Raw genomic sequence first — 20,843 nt, forward strand, 5'->3', positions numbered from 1 at the left:
AATGTGTCTACCCCCGTAGGGAATCCCACGTCGATAAACGGGACCACGTTGATGGCGACCAACGGGAGCCTCCTGGCCTCGTTCTCGTCGGGCGCGTCCGTGACGGTCACGGCCACGGTCGGGGCCCTGCAGTTCCTCGTCTCCCTGCCGGAGGCCATGCGCGGCAGGACCACGGGGCTGCTCGGTGAGGAAAGCCGTCGCGATGGCAACGAGAGGATGCTGCGTTGAGAAAGGCCCCGGCAAGCGCGTGACAATCCAACACCCCCCTCCTTGCCGCGTGAAACCTTCTAGGAGTGTTCAACGGAAACAAGACCGATGACTTCCAGGCTTCCGACGGAACCATCCTGCCCTTCGACGGAACCACTCTTCCTTCAGAATCCAAGATATTTTACGAGTTTGGATCAACGTGTAAGTCCGTCTACGGTTTCGGGATCTTCAGACGCATGTTCATACGATTATTCGAGAAACCCCTTCATAAATCGGACCCTTATTTTCTCATAGACAGTTGAAACAGTAGAAACATCACTTGCCGATGTGTGTTTTTCGTTTATCAGCAATATTTAAAAGGGTTTAATCGGTAAAATTACACAAAACACTTGATCATACAAAAGCTCCACGCCAAGTCACATTGGAAACCAGACCGACTCTGTTCAAATTTGTTCAGAGTTGTGTCGATGATGCATCGTAAATCAATCCAGGGTGGCACTGTATAAAAGTTGTAAATGTGGATCATCGTAAATCAGACGGCGTGAATTAGAGGCCGCCTGTATATATATCCATGCCTGTCCCAGTAAGTCTAAGTGATTTGCTGCTCAAATGAGCATGTAGGGAGTGCTCACCTCCTGATAACATCACTGAGACAGGGGTGCAAATTCCACATTCCTATAGTGGGGTGAATCTGTCCATAGGACAACCACTTTTTACTTGATCTCGCAACCTTCCAATTGCGAGCCACCTGGTCTGAGGCATTTTAATTCGCTACAGCTCTCCAGATTCACACCACATTTGTCAATGCAAGCATCTGTCTGGTCAACTTTATTCAGCACCTGACGTTCATTTCCTCAGGGAAAGTGACTCCAAGCAGCTCCCTGTTTCAGTATGGAAGTGGAGAAAGCTGGGACATCTTCAACAACAACAACTTTGTTCCAACCTTCTACGAGCAGCTTCTCAGCGAGAGCAAAAACCTCGACACAATTGCAAGCACCTGCAAAGGCAACCAGGACTGCATATTCGACGTTCTAAGTACCGGCGACCTTGATTTCGGCAAAGCAACTGTACAAGCCTCGGATGCTTTTATAAGCGAAAACAAAATCATCAGTAAGTGCCCAACCTCCGTAGCATTGTCATTGTTTTAACGTTAAAGTGTATTGAGATCAACTCGTTGGCTTCATATGCAACATTGTGTTTGCCAGCAACAACAATAAAATCGCATTTGTCTGACGATGGCATTGGTTCTCTCGACAGGCAACTCGCCACCCAACATCACAGGACGCAACGTCATCCAAACGCGTCTGAACGAGGCCAGCAGCGTTCAGTTGACCGTCACGGACCCAAACGGGGATAATGTCAACATCAGTATTACCCCAACGTCTGCAGATCTCAATATATCAAGTACGAAAAGCACACACAAACAGGTTTTTCTACATCACACCCTAAGGGTGGGTGACTTATCACAAGCACGTGCAATTAATAGCCCATTATTTGCAAGTTAATTTGCATGTGTAATCTTATATGACGTTTACACAATGTGTTTACACGACCTGTGGCAATGGCCAAGTCTCAGACAAGAAAGATGTCTTTGTTATCCTCATGTCGCCCTTGCAAAAGAAATGTGACGTTTCAAAACGTCGTTGAACAAAGTCTGTGGTGGAATTCGATCATGTAATTATCACTCAGAAATTGTAGCCCACGGTCACAAATCTGTTCTTGGCAGCTGCTTGCTAGTGGTTCCACAAATGGCGATTGTGAAATCGTGGGAAGATAAACAAATGCTCTTGAATCCACCAACGATGCTGTTGACCACGACTCCCACGATGGCGCAGTGGTGACACTTGTGCCTCACAACAAGGGCCTGGGTTCAATTCCTGACTCGAGCCCGTGTTCTCTCCCCCTGTTATGCAGTTTGTCTGGTTTCTCTCATTTCCTCTCACAGAAATCACCATACCGTGCATTTAGCTGAGAGCTTCTATACATTCAATGCACACCTTTGCGTGTTGTTATGTCTGTTTGTTTCCCGGCCTGCGCACATTTTTCTGTCATGGGGTTTTTCGTCATTTACAGATTTGCATATTTTTTGGTGGTTTGCCAATTTATTGAAATGTAGATGCGCCCTCCTGAAAAATAGTATTCGGTCTCAGCATGGCTTACCTGGATATACGCATAATGATTATGACTATGACCGTCCTTATTTTACGTTGATGGTCGTGTGTCTCGCCAGGCGATGGCTTGGTGACGTGGCGGCCCACCTCGTCCAAAGAGGTGTTCGCTAGGGTCGTGGCCACGGATGGCGGCCTGGCCCCGACACTGATGGCGCTCAGCCTCACGCTGTGCAACTGCAGCGCCAAAAGCACCTGCCTCTACTCGGAACCACTGTACAGCGTGCAACACAACCAGTCCACCTTCCAAGTGAGAGCAGTATATTGTACAGCAGTCAGCGTTGTCTGATTGAGTTACGACAAGGAGTGACTTGTTAGTTACATAGACTACCGCTGTTGAAACCACATAGTTCGATTCTTGATTATAGTATTTGGCAATTACAGTACTTTGGCATTTTCAGTCAAAGACAAACACAAATAGCATACCATTAATCAGTCTTAATACAATAAGCAGTGTGTGTATGTGAATCAACTGCGTATTTTATTTGGAGGTGCACACAGCTCCGTTACTGAGGCCACGCGTTCTGCTGTCACGCTTGCTCCGTCTGGTCGACATGTCAGGTCGCCGGCTGCAACTGCTCGGACGGCTACGCTGGGCAGTTCTGTGAAGTGGACGTGGACGCCTGTGTGACCAACCCCTGCTACCCGGGCATCAACTGCACAGACCTGCCCCCTCCGTCTTTGGGCTACAAATGTGGTCCCTGCCCTGCGGGCTACACTGGCGATGGGGAGAAGTGTCTTGGCAAGTCGACAGAGAAGTCCCTTGTGGCCTGGCCTCTGATATCCACGAATGTGCAGGAGTGGTGTTGGATCTTTAAGTGACCGAATGTGACCCCGGGTTTTTTCTCTATGTATTTCGCCAGACATTGATGAGTGCAACGTCACGTCCCCTTGCGGTGGTCATGGAAGCTGCACCAACAGCCCAGGATCCTTCAACTGCAGCTGCTTCCCCGGCTACAGAGACCCTCCAACCTGCCGGGACATCGACGAGTGTGCGGAGAACACATCCATCTGCAACAACGCCACCGAAAACTGTCGCAACAAAGAAGGGAATTACAGCTGCTTCCCCAGGCCAGGCCTCCCAGGTACGGCTGCAGTACTCGCAACTGACAGGGAATCCTGAAGCACAACGTGAGCATAAGGGCAGCTATCGATGGAAACAGCACAATCCATCAGTAGCCTTGTGATCTGATGAAAGCGATTTGTTTTTGATGGAGCACCCTTTACATTTGTACTGATAAACACTTTAACTGCACTTTTTTATACGGTCCATTCTTGACACAACACTCTCACTGTCAAACGTTCAAACTCGACCAAATATGTTGCACTAAAGTAAAAATGTATTGTCTCATACATATGACGTGCATTGAAAGTCATGTCTAGCTCCCCATAAAAATACTGCTCTTCATCACGCTCCATCTTCTTCTAAACAGGCAACAAGCCGCCAACTATCAACGGAAGTACCGAGGTTCAAGCGCGGTTGAATGAGTCGACGATTCTACAGATCACGGTCGTGGATCCCGAGTCAGACCCCATCACCCTTACGATCACTCCAATCTCTTCAGACTTCACAATTTATGGTAAATATATCATTGTCATAAAACGTTTATCCACCGTGTTAGACAAACCTTCGTGGCAGAAAGAGTCGGAACTGTACTCTGGGTAACTGCTTCCCAGCCACGATGCATGTCTTCTTTTGTGTAATCACCATTGCCTGTTACCGGCTATGACATATGAATCATATAGATGAAAACTGACTAAGAAAATGGAACTAAAAGCTGATAGTTGCATAAATAAGTGTGGAGGGGTGTATGCTCAGGGTTACACTAAGAAACAGTAAGTGGAACACACGGATAAGGGGCCAAATACAAATTAAAGAAATTAAAATGTTCAGCAAAATAAGTGGGTTGAGCAGGACCCATCATGGCTAGGAGGGACGATGGCCAAGAGATAAGACTGGTGATGGACGTGAGAAAGAGACCACCACGGAGATGGAGCAATGAGATCAGTGCAAGCACAGTAGTGAGTGGGATTGTGGCATTGCAGAGCTGTGTGAGGTGGCAATGGCAGGTGAAGGCCTTCATCCGACAATGGAATGGTCGTGGTTAATGGATTTACTTGTTGATATAGATGTCTTCTTTGCAGTTGGGGCAGTCGTGAAAATAAAACCGACATATACCTATCAGTGTCTATACATTGTGTAAATATAAGATGTTCGTATATTAATTTAAAGGAAGCCCTACGTGGGCACAATTGCCAGTGCATGCGTACTGCAATCAGAACCCTGCCGCTGCCGTGCGTGAGGGACAGACCGCTAAACGATCGCCCTGACCACTCTCACCCTCCACGTGCGGTCGCTCTCCCCCAGCCAACGGCTCGGTGGGGTGGCGGCCCAGCTCCACGCGGGAGGCGTTGGTGTGGCTGGTGGCCTCGGACGGAGGGAGTTCATCGCGGGTGGCGCTCTCGCTCACCATGTGCAACTGCAGCCGGAACGCCGTTTGCAACTCATCGCAGCCACTGCTCAGCGGCTCCAACGACTCGCCATCGTTTCAGGTGCTGAGGCACCCCGAGGATGGTTGTTGATATTCTCACGTGGCCGTAGCGTACTCTCGTAAAGCCAACCACGTGCACTGTGAGATGTTGTTCTGCATTCACAGCGATCGTACCACTGACATGATGGGAATAACAAAAAACGATTACAGCTAAAGTGCATTCGATATGCACTGGTCGGTATAGGCTACTTATTTATATATATATACATGCCTTTATGCGTGTGACTGGGCGTGTTCTTCACTGTAGAAATGCATAGAATATACGTGCTAGATTTAGAATAAGTGTATGTACTCGCGTTGTTACGTGTGTGCTGTGTATGGGACAATCGACACCCGTGATAGCCTTGCGAACGATATGTTCGACCCCAAGTGATGATTACCCAGGTGAAATATTTTAATGAATAAAAACAAATACAATTACATAAAAATGAGAAACCACATTCACGTTTCCGAGAGGAGGCAGACAGACAACTGAAACGATGGAAAAAAAACATTCTCCCATTTCCAACCGGCCCTTGCACATCGGAGGTATATCAACATGTTCCCAATGGATGTGGCCTCTCTGCGCGCCCGTGGGTGTAGGTCGCGAGCTGCCTGTGCTCGAGCGGCTACGTTGGAACCTACTGTGACCAGGACTACGACGCCTGCGTGAAGAGCCCGTGTTTCTCCGGGGTGACCTGCACGGACCTGCCCGCGCCATCGCTGAACTTCACGTGCGGACCTTGTCCTGTCGGGTACAGCGGCAACGGGAGGTCCTGTCTGGGTAAGCAACATCACGTCGGCCTTGTGACGCGTCCCGGCGGGAGCGCATTCACCGCTTGTTGTAGAGGTTTGCGGCTCGAGCCCAGCGACCGCCCTGGTTAATACTGTGGTGTGCTTATTAAGCATAAAATGCTACATGCACCATCTGCTTCACAGTGGATGTTAAAGTTCCCCTCACATAATTCGAAATGAGTATGACATCGTGTGCCAACGTCATGGTCCAAATTGGCCAAGTTAAAAAAATGACCTGCAAATGACTCAATTTGGATTACACGTAGCAAACGTGGCACCCTACTGGCAGGCAAATGCCTGTTTGCAGGCCAGGTGCTCAGTCACCTTATGCCCACATTGACCGCTGCCACTGGGGGTGCCCTTTTGAATGTTTGAGATGAGATGTGCTGTAACACGCTCTGGGTTGCCGCAGTGTAAAGGGCACTGGGTACAAAAATGAATATTAACGAAACCATATCGGCTGAAGTTCTTGGTAAAATAAATGATCTTACTCTCGCTGACGCACATATAGATTTGCAGATATACCAGATTCATAATAAATTGACACTGCCGGTAATAAATAGGTGCAGCATTTTATTTTGAAGGACATCTTCACGTACGAATCATGAAACACTTGTTATGGGGTTGACTTTAAAATCAATGATCGTTGATCTCAATTACGAGTCCAGCAGTTCACCTGCTTTGTGGCCTGGCCTCTGATATCCACGAATGTGCAGGAGTGGTGTTGGATATTTAAGTAACCGAATGTGACCCCGGGTATTTTCTCTATGTATTTTGTCAGACATTGATGAGTGCAACGTCACGTCCCCTTGCGGTGGTCATGGAAGCTGTACCAACAGCCCAGGATCCTTCAACTGCAGCTGCTTCCCCGGCTACAGAGACCCTCCCACCTGCCGGGACATCGACGAGTGTGCGGAGAACACGTTCATCTGCAACAACGTCACCGAAAACTGTCGCAACAATGAAGGGAATTACAGCTGCTTCCCCAGGCCAGGCCTCCCAGGTACGGCTGCAGTACTCGCAACTGACAGGGAATCCTGCAGCACAACGTGAGCATGAGGGCAGCTTTCGATGAAAACAGCACAATCCATCAGTGGCCTTGTGATCTGATCGCAGCGATTTGTTTTTGATGGAGCACCCTTCACACCGCAGCGTCTCAGAGCACCTTACACGCCATAAGTGGCTTGCATCTCATCTCCAACTTTTGTAAGGGCACCCCAAGTGGCAGCTGCTCATGTGGGCAGAAGATGACTGACCACCTGGTCTACAAACCGGCGTTGGTCTGCCAGTAGGATGGCGATGATTGCTATTTGTAATCCCATTTTAGTCATTTGGTAAATTTGAACCATGACGCCGGCACACAATGGTTGATTGACATCCGGCGATCTTAAACATTCACTGTGCAGCAGACAACTTGCCTTTTATGGTTCATACCACCGCATTAATAACCAGGGTGGCCTGTTGGAATCAGACCGTGAACCTCTGCAACAAGCAGTGAACGCGCTACCACTGAGCGACGTCATTGTCCCATGATATTTACATTGAACGTGCACGTAATTACAACATTTGTACTGATAAACGCTTTAACTGCACATATTTATATAGTCCATTCTTGAGACAACACTCTCACTGTCAAATGTTCAAAACCGATCAAATATGTTGCACTGAAGTAAAAATGTATTGTCTCATACATCAGACATGCGTTGTATGTCATGTCTAGCTCCCCATAAAATACTGCTCTTCATCACGCTCCATCCTCTACTAAACAGGCAACAAGCCGCCAACTATCAACGGAAGTACCGAGGTTCAAGCGCGGTTGAATGAGTCGACGATTCTACAGATCACGGTCGTGGATCCCGAGTCAGACCCCATCACCCTTACGATCACTCCGAATTCTTCAGACTTCACAATTTACGGTAAATATATCATTGTCATAAAACGTTTATCCACTGTGTGTTAGACAAACCTTCGTGGCAGGAAGAGTCGGAACTGTTTTCTGGGTAACTGCTTCCCAGCCATGATGCATGTCTTCTTTTGTGTAATCACCATTGCCTGTTACCGGCTATGACATATGAATCATAAAGATGAAAACTGACTAAGAAAATGAAACAAAAAGCTGATAGTTGCATAAATACGTGCGGAGGGGTGTATGCTCAGGAAGACACTAAGAGACAGGAATTGGAACAAACAGATCAGGGGCCAAATACAAATTAAATACATCATATTTAATGTTCAGAAAAATAAGTGGGTTGAGCAGGACCCATCATGGCTAGGAGGGACGATGGCCAAGAGATAAGACTGGTGATGGACGTGAGAAAGAGACCACCACAGAGATGGAGCAATGAGATCAGTGCAAGCGCAGTAGTGAATGGGATTGTGGCATTGCAGAGCTGTGTGAGGTGGCAATGGCAGGTGAAGGCCTTCATCAGGCAATGGAATGGCCGTGGTTAATGAAATTACTTGTTGATGTAGATGTCTTCTTTGCAGTTGCGGCAGTCGTTAAATTAAACCGACATATATTTATCAGTGTCTATACATTGTGTAAATATAAGGTGTTCCTAAATTAATTTAAAGGAAGCCCTACGTGGGCACAATTGCCAGTGCATGCGTACTGCAATCAGAACCCTGCCGCTGCCGTGCGTGAGGGACAGACAGCAGCTAAACGATCGCCCTGACCACTCTCACCCTCCACGTGCGGTCGCTCTCCCCCAGCCAACGGCTCGGTGGGGTGGCGGCCCAGCTCCACGCGGGAGGCGTTGGTGTGGCTGGTGGCCTCGGACGGAGGGAGTTCATTGCGGGTGGCGCTCTCGCTCACCGTGTGCAACTGCAGCCGGAACGCCGCTTGCAACTTCTCGCAGCCGCTGCTCAGCAGCTCCAACGACTCGGCATCGTTTCAGGTGCCACAGGACCTCGAGGATGGGTGTTGATATTCTCACGCGTGCTAGATTTAGAATAAGTGTGTGTACTCGCGTTGTTACGCGTGTGCTGTGTATGGGACAATCGACACCTGGGGATCGCCTTGCTAACGAGATGTTCGACCCCAAGTGATGATTACCCAGGTGAAATATTTTCATGAATTGAAACAAATACAATTACATAAAAATGAGAAACCACATTCACGTTTCCGAGAGGAGGCAGACAGACAACTGAAACGATGGAAAAAACATTTTCCCATTTCCAACCGGCCCTTGCACGTCGGAGGTATATCAACATGTTCCCAATGGATGTGGCCTCTCTGCGCGCCCGTGGGTGTAGGTCGCGAGCTGCCTGTGCTCGAGCGGCTACGTTGGAACCTACTGTGACCAGGACTACGACGCCTGCGTGAAGAGCCCGTGTTTCTCCGGGGTGACCTGCACGGACCTGCCCGCGCCATCGCTGAACTTCACGTGCGGACCTTGTCCTGTCGGGTACAGCGGCAACGGGAGGTCCTGTCTGGGTAAGCAACATCACGTCGGCCTTGTGAATGAGTTCTCAGCACTGCATTTGGGCACTCTGAGCCGGCGCAAGGAACTGGTGGATCCTACAGGGGAGCTGATTTGGACACCTGGGTGTTCATTCCCCGGAATTTCCCTGATGTCGGGAGTTCAAGTGTTTACTTTCACCCCAACTGCTTCGCGCCGTGTTGACCGCGTACCCTGCATCGTGTTTGAGTTGTATCTTTGGCGTTTTCTTTGGTTCGTGTCATGTTCACCGCCAACCGTGGACCGTATGTGTATGTTGAACTTCTTTAGCACTGCACATAGCCAACCGTGCTAATGCTGGAGGGACAACTAAACACAAAAAGCATTTCTGAATGTTAGTGTGGCGGCGCTCTTTTCTCTCAAATGATGCTAAAATGTTGCTCTCAATGTTCAGCATTTTGAGGTACAATTTGAATGTATGACACACCATCAAATAAACATCACAACATGTGCGCACTCCCAGAAGGATGTGTGGCGGATGGCATGTGTAAAACACCTTATTTTTGTCGATGCAGAGACACATGCGTGTGACGGAGGGGTTTGGTCTGCTCGAACGTGGCCCTCGCATCTTTCCTCTTCTCTTTGTGCCAGACGTTGACGAGTGCGACGGCACTTCGCTTTGTGGCGGAGGCGGAAGCTGCACCAACAGCCCGGGCTCCTTCACCTGCAGCTGCTTGCCCGGCTTCAGGGGCCACTTGTGCATGGACGTGGACGAGTGTGTGGAGAGCCCAAATGTCTGCAACAGCAGCCAAAACTGCATGAACACGCTCGGCAGTTTCCTGTGCACCTGCAAGCTGGGCACATCAGGTCAGGCCCATGCGTTGATATCTTAAGTCTTACATTCATAAGTGCGCAACTCTTATAAGCCAGGTCATAACGAGTGTGCAATTGCAGCAAAATCATATCAGTGAGTCCTAACAACAACAACAACTTGTAATTGTAGAGCATCCATAAGGTAACAGGAGTCTCGGAGAACACAATCGCACAGGGAGATCGGAAGAAAATGGGAGGGAGCGAGCAAGAGCAAGGGAAGAAAGTTGCTTGCTCACCCACTCATTAATCCACTCACCCACACATTTACTCATCCACTCATTCGCTCACCTACTCGCGAATCCACTCACCCACCCACTCACCACTCACTCACCCACCCAATCACGAATCCACTCACCCACCCACTCACTCACCACTCACTTGCTCACTCACTCATCCACTCACTCGCTCACTCACCCACTCACGAATCCACTCACCCACCCACTCACTCGCTCACTCACTCACTAATCCACTTACTCATTCACCCGCTCACTTATCTACCCACTCGCTCGCTCACAAATTCACGAATCCACTTACTCACCCTCCCACTTGCTCATCAACCCACTCGCTCACTCACGAATCCACTTACTCGCCCACCTACTCGCTCATCCACCCACTCGCTCACTCAGCCATTCACTCAAAAACAGGAAGCAATTAAGGGAGTGTGACGGCTCGGGGTGAGAAAGAGGGTTTGAGGAGAGACGTGAATGCAGAGAGAGAGAGGGGGGGGGGCTGCATTGTTTACTGATAATGATGTTCCAGACGGCGACTTTCGTTAAAAGAGAACATAAATTACGAAGCGCTGTTGATGTGATTTTGCAATAACATAAAAATGTTGAGTCTGTTTGCAATTTCAATCCACGTGTGTGTTTTGTTTGTGTGGAGCAGGTAGCGACTGTACAGAGTCGCCGTGCCCCGGGCTGAGCTGCCCTGAGAGCTACTGCGATAACAACGGCACGTGCAGCGTCAACACGGCCACGTGCAGGCTGCAGTGCTCTTGTGGAGACAGCTACAGGGGAGACAGCTGCCAGAACGGCAAGGAGATCATTCAGGCCACGTTAAGATACACAGGTGACCGTGCGCACGCTGTACACCGCACGTGGGCAGAAAGGCGTCTGCGCTGGGCACGTACGATTCAGCCGTTTATACCGATTCTTATTCTCATGATACGTGCTACGAATGGTACCCAGAAGGATCGACCGGTTACCGTCTATGTCAGGGGTCCCCAACCCCCGGTCCGCGGACCGGTACCGGTCCGTGGCCTGTTAGGAACCGGGCGGCACAGCAGGAGGTGAGCGGTGGGCAAGCGAGCGAAGCTACATCATCTGCATTGACAGATGAAGCTTCATCATCTGTGTTGACAGCCGGTGATGAGGTCACAAGCAGTGGGGTTGGTGTGCTGTGGATGAACATGAACACGTTGCCAAAGTTCATCTCCTCCTCTTGCCCGCAGATCTGAAAGCGAAATACCGGCTTTTCTTGGAGTTCTTAAATGAAAATTACAGGAATGAGTTAAATGATACCACAAGTGATTACTACACAGTGCATGCCAAGAACCACACCAAGGCTGTGAGTATATTCCTGTGTAGTCTATGTTTCTGTAGCTTAGTTCTGAATGTGTTCTGTTCAATCTGCAGGATATTTGCTTGAGGCAATTTGCACTTATGGAATTAAGCTTTAATGATGAGACTGCATCCAGATCTTCAATGATATCTGTAAGCTGCTCACACAATCAACACAATTAACCCAAAAAAATCTCTATTATGGATCACACAATCATGTCTGGTTAAACCCAGGATGGGCTGTAGGCAGGTCAGCCTGAATGTTTTAAACTGGCACAGATGTTCCTTTAAAGGGCTTCACATTTCACAAGCATAGAGAAGTGAGGGCATAACTTTGGATGAGAACACCCTGGAGCTTCATTCGGACTGACAGGCCAAGTAGCTTCCACACAGCGTTACACGACTGATGAAATATAATGTCACTCAATCGATTCAGAGTGATGTTTCACAGGGGGGAACTGCTTCCTCAGAATGTTGACGTACGGCAGCCCCAATAGGGTCAACCTTGCCTTGCCCCGTGATGTGGCCACACGGAGCACACACGGAGCACACAAACCACCAGGCCCACCTTGCATGTTTACTCATTGCTACCTTCAGGAATGAAATGCACTATCTAGTAATTATCCTGTCCTGAAGATGCTTGGCAGAGTTTCAAGTGAAATGTCATATCGAATTGCAAAATACATATTCTAGCAAAGTAAATATTTGTCAATAGTATGATGGAGATGTTTCCCAAATTACAGCTGTGTCCATGTCGAAGAAAATATATGTGTTTAAACATCACTTGTCATCTACATTTGCATTGTTGCTGTTCAAAATGAAACGTGGCGAGTAAGTAAACCTTTCTTTCTGCAGGTTGCAGACAAACTGAGTGCAATTGAGATCTATGACAGCACAGCTCTCGCAGGCTTTAGGTAAGTGCTTTAAGCAAATACTTTGAGTACGATGTTTTACTTCCTGTCCTGAAAGCGAGCTTAAAATAATCTCATGATTTAACTTCTGGTTCTGCATGGATTTCATCCGGGTTCTCATAGCCAAAACATCCCGATGCTGAAAAAGTACTCAATTGCGATAACACATCGTAACATCGCCCCATATCGTGAAACTGCTGCAGACTGTGAAATGGAGCGCCTTCCTCCATGGACAGCCTTGCGCTATAAGAATGTCGCATCCACCACATGAACTCAGTTACTATTATTATTATTCTTGTTGTTCTGCTGTGCGTGTGAAACTGACTGCTGCGTTGTGTTTTTGTCCACACCAGTGGAACCAGTGGCTCGCAGCTGACAACCGTGATCATAGCCAGTTTCAAATATACGTCCCAAGCAAATGTGTTAACGATCTACAACGGCACACTTGAGCAACGCATTAATGCCTCGTTTAGCAAAAATAGAGTACTGGAACCCATCCACCTGAAAAATCTTACAGTGGAATCAATCGGTGAGTAGGGCTGTGTGACGTTGATATTCATGAAAAATTCAATCGCTGACTTAGCAACAACAGTGTTATGAAACACATCGGCTTTCACAGTCAATGTTACGATTCACAGTGGATTTGTGAGTTAGGCAACTAAATTAACCAGCCACATTTGCATCGTTAAGACCCTCCACCACCTGAAATAGACAACCAGAATCAAATAGCTCACCGGCAAGTTGAGAGAACAATTCTCAAAACCATATTCAGCGATTAGATATGACGTTCGCTTGAGAATAGATTCGGGAAGTCGGAGTAGAGTTCTAAAATAGTCTGACATCCTGGATTTTTATTCTGACTTCCTGGATGTTTTAGTGAGGACGTTTGATGCATCCTCAAATGAAACGTCCTGTCTAGTTTCCAAATTAGGTTATGAAGATTGTTCTCCAACTTAGCGGTTGGTGAGCTGAAACACAACGACACGGCACGTTGAATGCTTGTACACATGACAATCTAATCTTGTTTGGTTATATCAGGTGGTGGAGGTCGCAACAACACAAATTTGGTCAGATCATCGCATGGCCTATGAATCATAATCATAAGGAACTCAACATCTAAATAAACTGTTCTTGGAGGATACATATTTTTTTTTAGTTTTCAGAGAACACACAAAAAAGTGAAAACAAATCAGATTTTTAGAAACATCTGTATTTACCGAAATGAATGGACCTTTGTGTACTGAACGGGACATGCCATTTCCTTAACGAACACAGCATGCAATTTAGAGAGTCTGTATTTACAAACATGAATGCAAAGTTGTGTTTCTATACTCATCATGAGTGCAGCCAACACGTCCCCCCAAATTAACCTGTCCCTCCCACCTCTCCTTTGCCACAGTTCCCAGAGACGTCCTCCTCAACTACTACAGCTGCGACACAGTCTTCAAAGGCTACGTTTTAATCTTAGACAGCGCACAGGGAGTCATCTGCAAGTCCCCGTGCAGCGACACCAACTACTGCAAAAACGGTGGCACCTGCCAGCACCTGGCAGCTGGAGTCCAGTGCACGTGAGTTATGGAATTCAGCATCATCAGCCATAATCAATCCACTGCTGGATGGAGACCTCCCCATTTCTTTACTGCAATGCAATGATCCATCTGCACACCAACCGATCTCATCGCTCCATATCCTCGGTAGACCTCTTCTCATACGTGCGTCCATTCGGATTGGAATTTGCGATGGAATTGTGCACATTTTTTTATGATAACGTTTTTGAATGCTGGTATGAAGGTTTATAACACAAAGTGTCCAGCAACATCGAGCACAATAGACAGTAAAGCAGATATATTTCTCGTGCGTTTATTGAAATAAGCTATATTATCGGCACTTGGGAAAAGAGAGGATGAGAGAGAGTTCCAAAGCTACCAACCAAGAGCATGGGTGATACAACAGCAGAAGAGGACATGTACATTTCTTAAACACAGTACAGATGAAAGGAAACAACCTAGGTCCTAGTGTCCATGAATTCCAGGCGTTAGACAAAGTGAGACACCTGTTATGCTGACAATCACATTGACATTAAGCAACACCGTTGGTTTGTTGTTGTTCTTCTTCTGACAGATGTCCTGCAAACTTCAACGGACAGTTTTGTGAGAATGATGTGACCGGAGTGAGCCGTGGAGTGTTCTTTGGCGTGCTGTTTGGAGTGCTGGGAGGATTGCTGCTGCTGCTGCTACTGCTGGGGCTGCTGGCCTTCTGTCTCTGCAAGAAGCAAAAGGATTCACTCAACTCTGACAAGTAGGAACTCTTTTTGACGTCTCCAAAAGAACGTGTGCGAGCCTCCGTAACCCTCACAGGGCCTGCGTCATTGGCACGACTCGCATCAATTGCGCGTCTATGCGCGCCCCATTATTAAACAATTGTATTCGCCAAATATTTTTGTTTGCCGAGGCCATAAAATAATGCAAACATTCATTTTTTTACTTCAACGGAGCGGTATTTGCCCTAAAATATCAGCGCAGGGCAATGGTTTGAGCAAAGATGAAACTAAAATGGCCCCCTTGAGTGTCCTCTGCTTAAGCTGGCCCTACAGCCACACTGACAACCAAACACAATCGCTTTTGTTGCAGGTGCTGACTATTTCCATTGTGCATTGTTTCCAAACATGTTTGTTTCCTTTTTTACAGGCATGGCATTTTGAGGTCCTCTTCAAGAAGCTCCTACGTGCCCTGTGAGTATTATTTACCACGCCCTTGAAGAATGTGAATTCCGCATGACGTTTATATTTAGTTTGTTATTATTCACAACGTTGGTTGCACAGCTTGAGTTCTCATCACTTTCGTTTCCCCTGTAATAAAGCTTGGTGATTTTTTTTCTTCTTCTCCAGGGTTAACATCAATTAGCAACACCAATCTTGGCAGCAAACATCCGGTCATCCTCAAAAGCTGGAAAGCCAAACAAGAGCCCATCGATATCACCAAGAAGGTGAGTACTGCTGCATTCCGTGCTGACGACGAACATGCATTTATATCGAGTTCGTTTCATTCCAGCAGTGGGCACCTGTCCTAAACATAATACCATAGAGTGCAACAACAAGGCGTTCATGGGGAGGAAATCGAAGCTCCCAACAGGACGCAGGTGAACACTTTCCACTTAGCAAGACGATCGCACGTAGAGTAGAACTACATATTCAGCCTCAACTTGTGAAAATCTCTCAGTAAAACTCACTCGCACAATGTCTGCAACTGGTACAGCTGAAGTACATTCCATATGAACCGGTGGTGTGCGCCATTAAATGCTGTACATGTGTGTTGACTGGCTTTGATATTCACGCCCGGGACAGCCTTGCAAACGGGATGTGGCACCTCAAGGGATAATTACTCAAGTGAAATATTTTTTTTGCTAAACACAAATAAAGCATAACGCAATCCCTCTCGTGGTGTTCCCGCTGCGCAGATTGTCATCAAGCGGCCAACAGCAGTGCATCCCGAGCCAGTGTACAAGTCCTTCTGAGATCCGCGGGGAGTGTGCTGGGGGCGTCTCGAGATCTGGGCGGATCCGCAGTGATGCTACAGCTGCTGATCTCTGACGGCGATAATATTTTAAGAATTTGAACGCATTGAGACGCAACCGGCTCGCGTTTCTTAAACAAACCTGAGAGTAATACTTTGATCCATGCATCTTTGACAGCATCCTTGGTGACCTTGTTATCTTCAGCAAGACCACTATCAACCTTTGTATCACTTACGATTTACCGTTGCTTTGCATCATTTTATACATGTACACGTACGGCCCTTTGCCTTTTTATTTTACTGCTGGATGATGGCCTCCCCACGCCATACGGGTCGTGGGGGTTGTTTGAGCATTCTTCACCACGCTGGTTAAGGCAGGTTGCTGAAGCTGGAGAGAGAGAAGTGGAAGTATCGAGGTACAGTCTAAAATTTATTTTGGAATGGAATTTGGATCGTTGTACACACTCCCGAAGCTCCAGAACGACTCGTGCAGTTTTCAACATTGCGTCAGCTCAGACTTGTCACAACTCCAGCACCATTACTCAGATGCCGATTGTCAAAGTCAATCGATAATAAGTAAAATAACATAGTTACTGCTGACATAAGTATTAATAACACATTTATAACAAATGTAATCAACATTAAAACATTACCGCAGCCACAGCATTGCAAAAGTGCGTGGAGCGACGACGTCACGCCGGACGCGTTGCACGGCGTTGTCTTCCTGACAGCTGATTGGCTGGTGGGAGTGACGACATTTCCCATGGCCACCTCTGGCGTGTCCACAGCATCGCCCTCTGGCTCGGACTCGCTTAGTCACTTACATTTTGTCTGTACGTTTCCACTAACGGCATTACGGATCTTACTACAATCGCTGCCTGCCCAGATTGTATGAGCATTTTCTAAACTCGTGCCCCAGGTGACGAAGACTTGTTAACCTGACTATGCAACTATTATATTGATGCCTTGGAAGTACTGCACTTTAAGATAACACTGTTGCGCCGATGTTGAATACGGTAACCGTCAAATGTATGTTCATGTAATTCCGGTATATGTAAATGTACACATATATATGCTGAGACAGGCAGCCGATACGACACTGCACAGTTGTTGAGTGTATCCACTTTGTGATGGTGGTGGTGACATCACCACTGCATCTGTGGCAGGGTTTGTGTACAGCGGAATCACAAGTTGTGGTTCGAGGTCTCTGCCAGGTGGCAGATGAACTGGCGAAAAATAGTGGAGTGTTTGTATGTGTGGTTGCAGTGTACTACGCGTCTTGTATGAATATGGTATACAGCCTATATAGTTTATGAGAAAAGAATACATGACACCATATTGTACTTTACCGCACTGGTCATTGCGAGTTGGAGAAGTGGGAAGGCCCAGGACGGGTTCTTGATATGATCGGCCAAGGATGTTGGCCAGTGGCTGGGAATCAAACTCAGGTTGCCGGGTTCAACGCACAGTGCACTAACCACTGTTCCACCACTCCACCCCCTCCCCAATGGTGACGCTTACACAGTGAACATACACACAAACATCGGTCACCTTTATTCCCAGTGCAACCAGCTAGATTCAAAACATAGTTCGCTCTGCAAGACCACCTCGGCTCCTCTGCTCGTGGAATACCCTTCAAACCCAGCCATCTTTAACCAGGAAAGTCTCGGTCACCTTTGAAGCGAGAGACACCTGCTGCTGAACTTTTCCTTTGCAGGTTCAAAGGCAAATTGCAGTCCATTTGCTCGATGGCAGGTGCAGCATCCTCCCGCTGGTATTCAAACAACCCCCATGTTATCCACTCATAAAACCAAACGTATACAATGCACATCCTGCACATATCTGTCCCTCTACATATACAACAACAGTATTTTTTGCACATTCCATAAGCCAGCCTTCTGGGAGTACATCATATTAGCAGCATTTGGCAACACAAGAAAACTCTAGACCTCTCCGCGCCATGACATGGGAGTTAGTTGACCATACTTCACCGTGCTGGTCAGTGCAGGTGGACAGGATGGTCGTAGAACAGTGGATGTGCTGCTTTGGCACCCACGTAGACACGAAGCTGCCGAGAACAACCCGGCATGCTTAGTGGTCAACCCATCCAAGCACTATCCAGGCTCAAGGCTGCTGAGCCTCTGGGGTCTGACGAGATTGGGAACATTCCTGGAGGTTTAGTCCGAGGCCCTTTGCCGTGATTCGGCAAATGCCAAACATGCAACTGCCACTTTTTAATTGGGGAAAGCATGTCAACCAATTATAACTGCAATTCAGATGAAAAACACTTGCTCACCTTTCTTGAAAAGGGATGCTATTTAATCGACACTGGGATGGTGATGGGAAATTCAGTTTAACTTCTTTGATGTAGTACATAATTAAGCTATATTTATGAAACCAATCAATAACAACCCTTAACATAAACACAGAATGTATTTTTTTCGATTTTTATTTTGACTGAGATTTCCTAACTTGTGCAACAGCCTACATCATATAAAATTGGAGATTCAAAACAGTGAACTCGTTGGGTAGACTGATAATAATTCAACAATAACGTTCACAATCGACATTCGCTCTTTTCCTGGAAATCATGCCGCCTTGGATAATGATCACAAATGAATTATAGTCAACTGGGACAAGGGAAAAAGCAGTCCACGTGTCAGATTCAACACGATTTAACAACTTTAACACATGCCATTACAGTTAAAAACGTCAGTTGGTTTATATTCTAAATATTAACGTTGTAATTATCTGTCTATACCTTCATCGAGTCGGTGAAGTCTTCCTTGTGTCTCCATGCTTGCATCTGGTTCAGAAATACCGGCCTCGTTGCAGTTTTGGGATACAGTTTATCTACAATTAAGAACCAAAAGAAGTGATTGTGATGATGTGTTTTATTTCCAATTAAAAAGGGCTCGAGAAACATTTTAAACATGCGTAATCTTTTCTGAAACGTGCTTTCATATATCATCCATCATGCTCAATGTTACGCAACCGAATAAATTTGCAGATACAAATGCAAAACATAATTTTACCTTACAAAAACAATGGGTAAGTTGTGTAGCTCAGATACAGTTTGTTTTGTAAAATTGTGTAACCTCCACGAGCTTCGGCCAACAAGTTTAAGCACTCGCTGAACACATAACAAGGCACTGCGATGTGGATTCATTGTCAGAATAAGGGCAAGCTGGTCCCCACGCTCGGAAGTCGTTGTTGGACTCCAATTCTTAACATATACAACACAAATAAGTCACCATAATTTACGGGGTCTATTAAAATTTTTCTTGGAATGTACCACGGTCTGTACTCGTTTACCAAGAATAAAAAAAAATATGAGTTCCTTTCAAAGCAGTCGCCTCCCACACTGATTCTTCATCATCGCCACTGCCAGTGATGACGCCGTTTCGGGGAGCAGTGGTGGACGCGTTCAGCCAGAGTCTCTCTCGGTGGCCTCGCCACGTTTGCTATTAACCTTCTCGATATCTTCACAGCGATGTCCTGTCGGCACTTGCAAACGCACGGCGCGTTTGCAACATAGGCTGGGGTAACAATGGTGAGTTTCGGGGAGAGGGGGACTTCCAAAATGTAATGCGAATGCTGTCACCTGGTTCCTCTTTCTCCACGATGACTGCTACCGAACGCATACCGAGAGGGCTGGCTTTGTATCACACCGTGCAAACGTACGTTACGCTATTGCATAGGGAAATGCTGAGGGGGTACGGATGACTTGCCACATTCCATTCCTATCATATCTTCACTCGTCAAAATATCCCGGGAACCTTTGACTTGACCCCATCATCAATGACGTCCATATTACATCCACGGCTGTATGAAGCACTGCCCACATAATTTCCAACTCTCATGGCACAGTGCATCTCCCCGTGTGCGTGGGCTGATCTCACATCGCCAATTCTGCAGTGGTGGCTTCCCTCTTGGGCTTGTTATCGACTCCCAATCCGTCTCCAGTCTCATCGATCTTGGCACGTGTCCTGGTCAAGCCACCTTATCAATGGCAGAGCCAGAATTATCAGGTAGGGGGGGGCAACCCCTCCAGCAATGAAAAATGATAGGAGTTATTAGTAAGTAAGGACTTGTCCCTTGCTTCTTATTCGATGCGTGTGCGGCGATGGCACAGCCATCGATCGAGGGTCGAATTCGAACCGTGTGTGATCTGCATCGCGCTCACTGAAGGTGAATGCCTTCAGGGAAGTCGTGGACTGTATACACAACGGCGCACAATTCTGAGTCACTTGTAACCGCTTAGCCGTTACTTATTGGCAATTATGGACTCAGACTATTGTCCTATCATCTCATAGAGTCCCTGGCACAATAATATGCTACACAGTAGCAGTGGGGGTCGCAAAATGCCGATTTATTACACCTCCGGTGACTGGGACCGTCTCACATTGACATGCTAATCTCTCACATTTACATTTCCGTACAAATTATCTAGCTCCGCCCACTTACCCTTGGGTTGAGCCCACCAACATCCTATATGAACTCTTGTTGCAGCAGCTCTTTCTCCTACGTCAGCAGTTCTCCTGTTGTATCTGTTCCACCTGATGACGGTCGCTTGTATTGCGATCGAAACGTCGTGATTTATTTTATTTTATACCTACGTGACTTTACCGAAAGAACCAAAGAGTATACTAAATATAGTAGTCAATTAAAATAACCCCCCTCCTCTGCCTCTGATCTCTGCGCCTGATGGGTTTAGTGATTACGTCATCTTTCTATATTTAAAACCGAAAGCAGGTGGATTGCTTCACTATTCTGGCACGCTGCCCGATGATGCTGGATGTAATTACCAGCGAAACGTCATATTCAAATTGTAAATGTTGTAAATTAACTCTCCAACACACCGGTGGGCTGAAGTAGTACACTAC

At 47.0% G+C, this 20,843-nt stretch overlaps 1 protein-coding gene across 16 annotated transcripts in view; it reads left to right on the forward strand.

Moving 5' to 3' along the window:
• The window catches only part of LOC144728469 (uncharacterized), a 63,057-nt gene extending 44,177 nt beyond the window's left edge, over positions 1–18,880 (forward strand). For all 16 annotated transcript variants that reach the window (XM_078607935.1, XM_078607950.1, XM_078607951.1 and 13 more), the window contains 24 exons: positions 20–184; positions 292–408; positions 1,066–1,317; positions 1,465–1,611; positions 2,438–2,625; positions 2,937–3,117; positions 3,239–3,460; positions 3,809–3,955; positions 4,744–4,928; positions 5,510–5,690; positions 6,483–6,704; positions 7,471–7,617; positions 8,414–8,598; positions 8,957–9,137; positions 9,754–9,969; positions 10,861–11,043; positions 11,426–11,541; positions 12,390–12,448; positions 12,799–12,974; positions 13,845–14,013; positions 14,567–14,743; positions 15,133–15,176; positions 15,333–15,430; positions 15,902–18,880. In XM_078607935.1, coding sequence (XP_078464061.1) covers positions 20–184; positions 292–408; positions 1,066–1,317; positions 1,465–1,611; positions 2,438–2,625; positions 2,937–3,117; positions 3,239–3,460; positions 3,809–3,955; positions 4,744–4,928; positions 5,510–5,690; positions 6,483–6,704; positions 7,471–7,617; positions 8,414–8,598; positions 8,957–9,137; positions 9,754–9,969; positions 10,861–11,043; positions 11,426–11,541; positions 12,390–12,448; positions 12,799–12,974; positions 13,845–14,013; positions 14,567–14,743; positions 15,133–15,176; positions 15,333–15,430; positions 15,902–15,958 — 3,815 coding nt within the window. In that variant the 3' untranslated portion in view covers positions 15,959–18,880. The remainder of the gene's footprint in view (positions 1–19; positions 185–291; positions 409–1,065; positions 1,318–1,464; positions 1,612–2,437; positions 2,626–2,936; positions 3,118–3,238; positions 3,461–3,808; positions 3,956–4,743; positions 4,929–5,509; positions 5,691–6,482; positions 6,705–7,470; positions 7,618–8,413; positions 8,599–8,956; positions 9,138–9,753; positions 9,970–10,860; positions 11,044–11,425; positions 11,542–12,389; positions 12,449–12,798; positions 12,975–13,844; positions 14,014–14,566; positions 14,744–15,132; positions 15,177–15,332; positions 15,431–15,901) is intronic.
• Positions 18,881–20,843: the final 1,963 nt, after the last annotated feature.

The sequence above is a fragment of the Lampetra planeri genome, chromosome 28 (genome assembly GCF_965212315.1).
Source record: "Lampetra planeri chromosome 28, kcLamPlan1.2.h2, whole genome shotgun sequence".
NCBI classification, from domain to species: domain Eukaryota; kingdom Metazoa; phylum Chordata; class Hyperoartia; order Petromyzontiformes; family Petromyzontidae; genus Lampetra; species Lampetra planeri.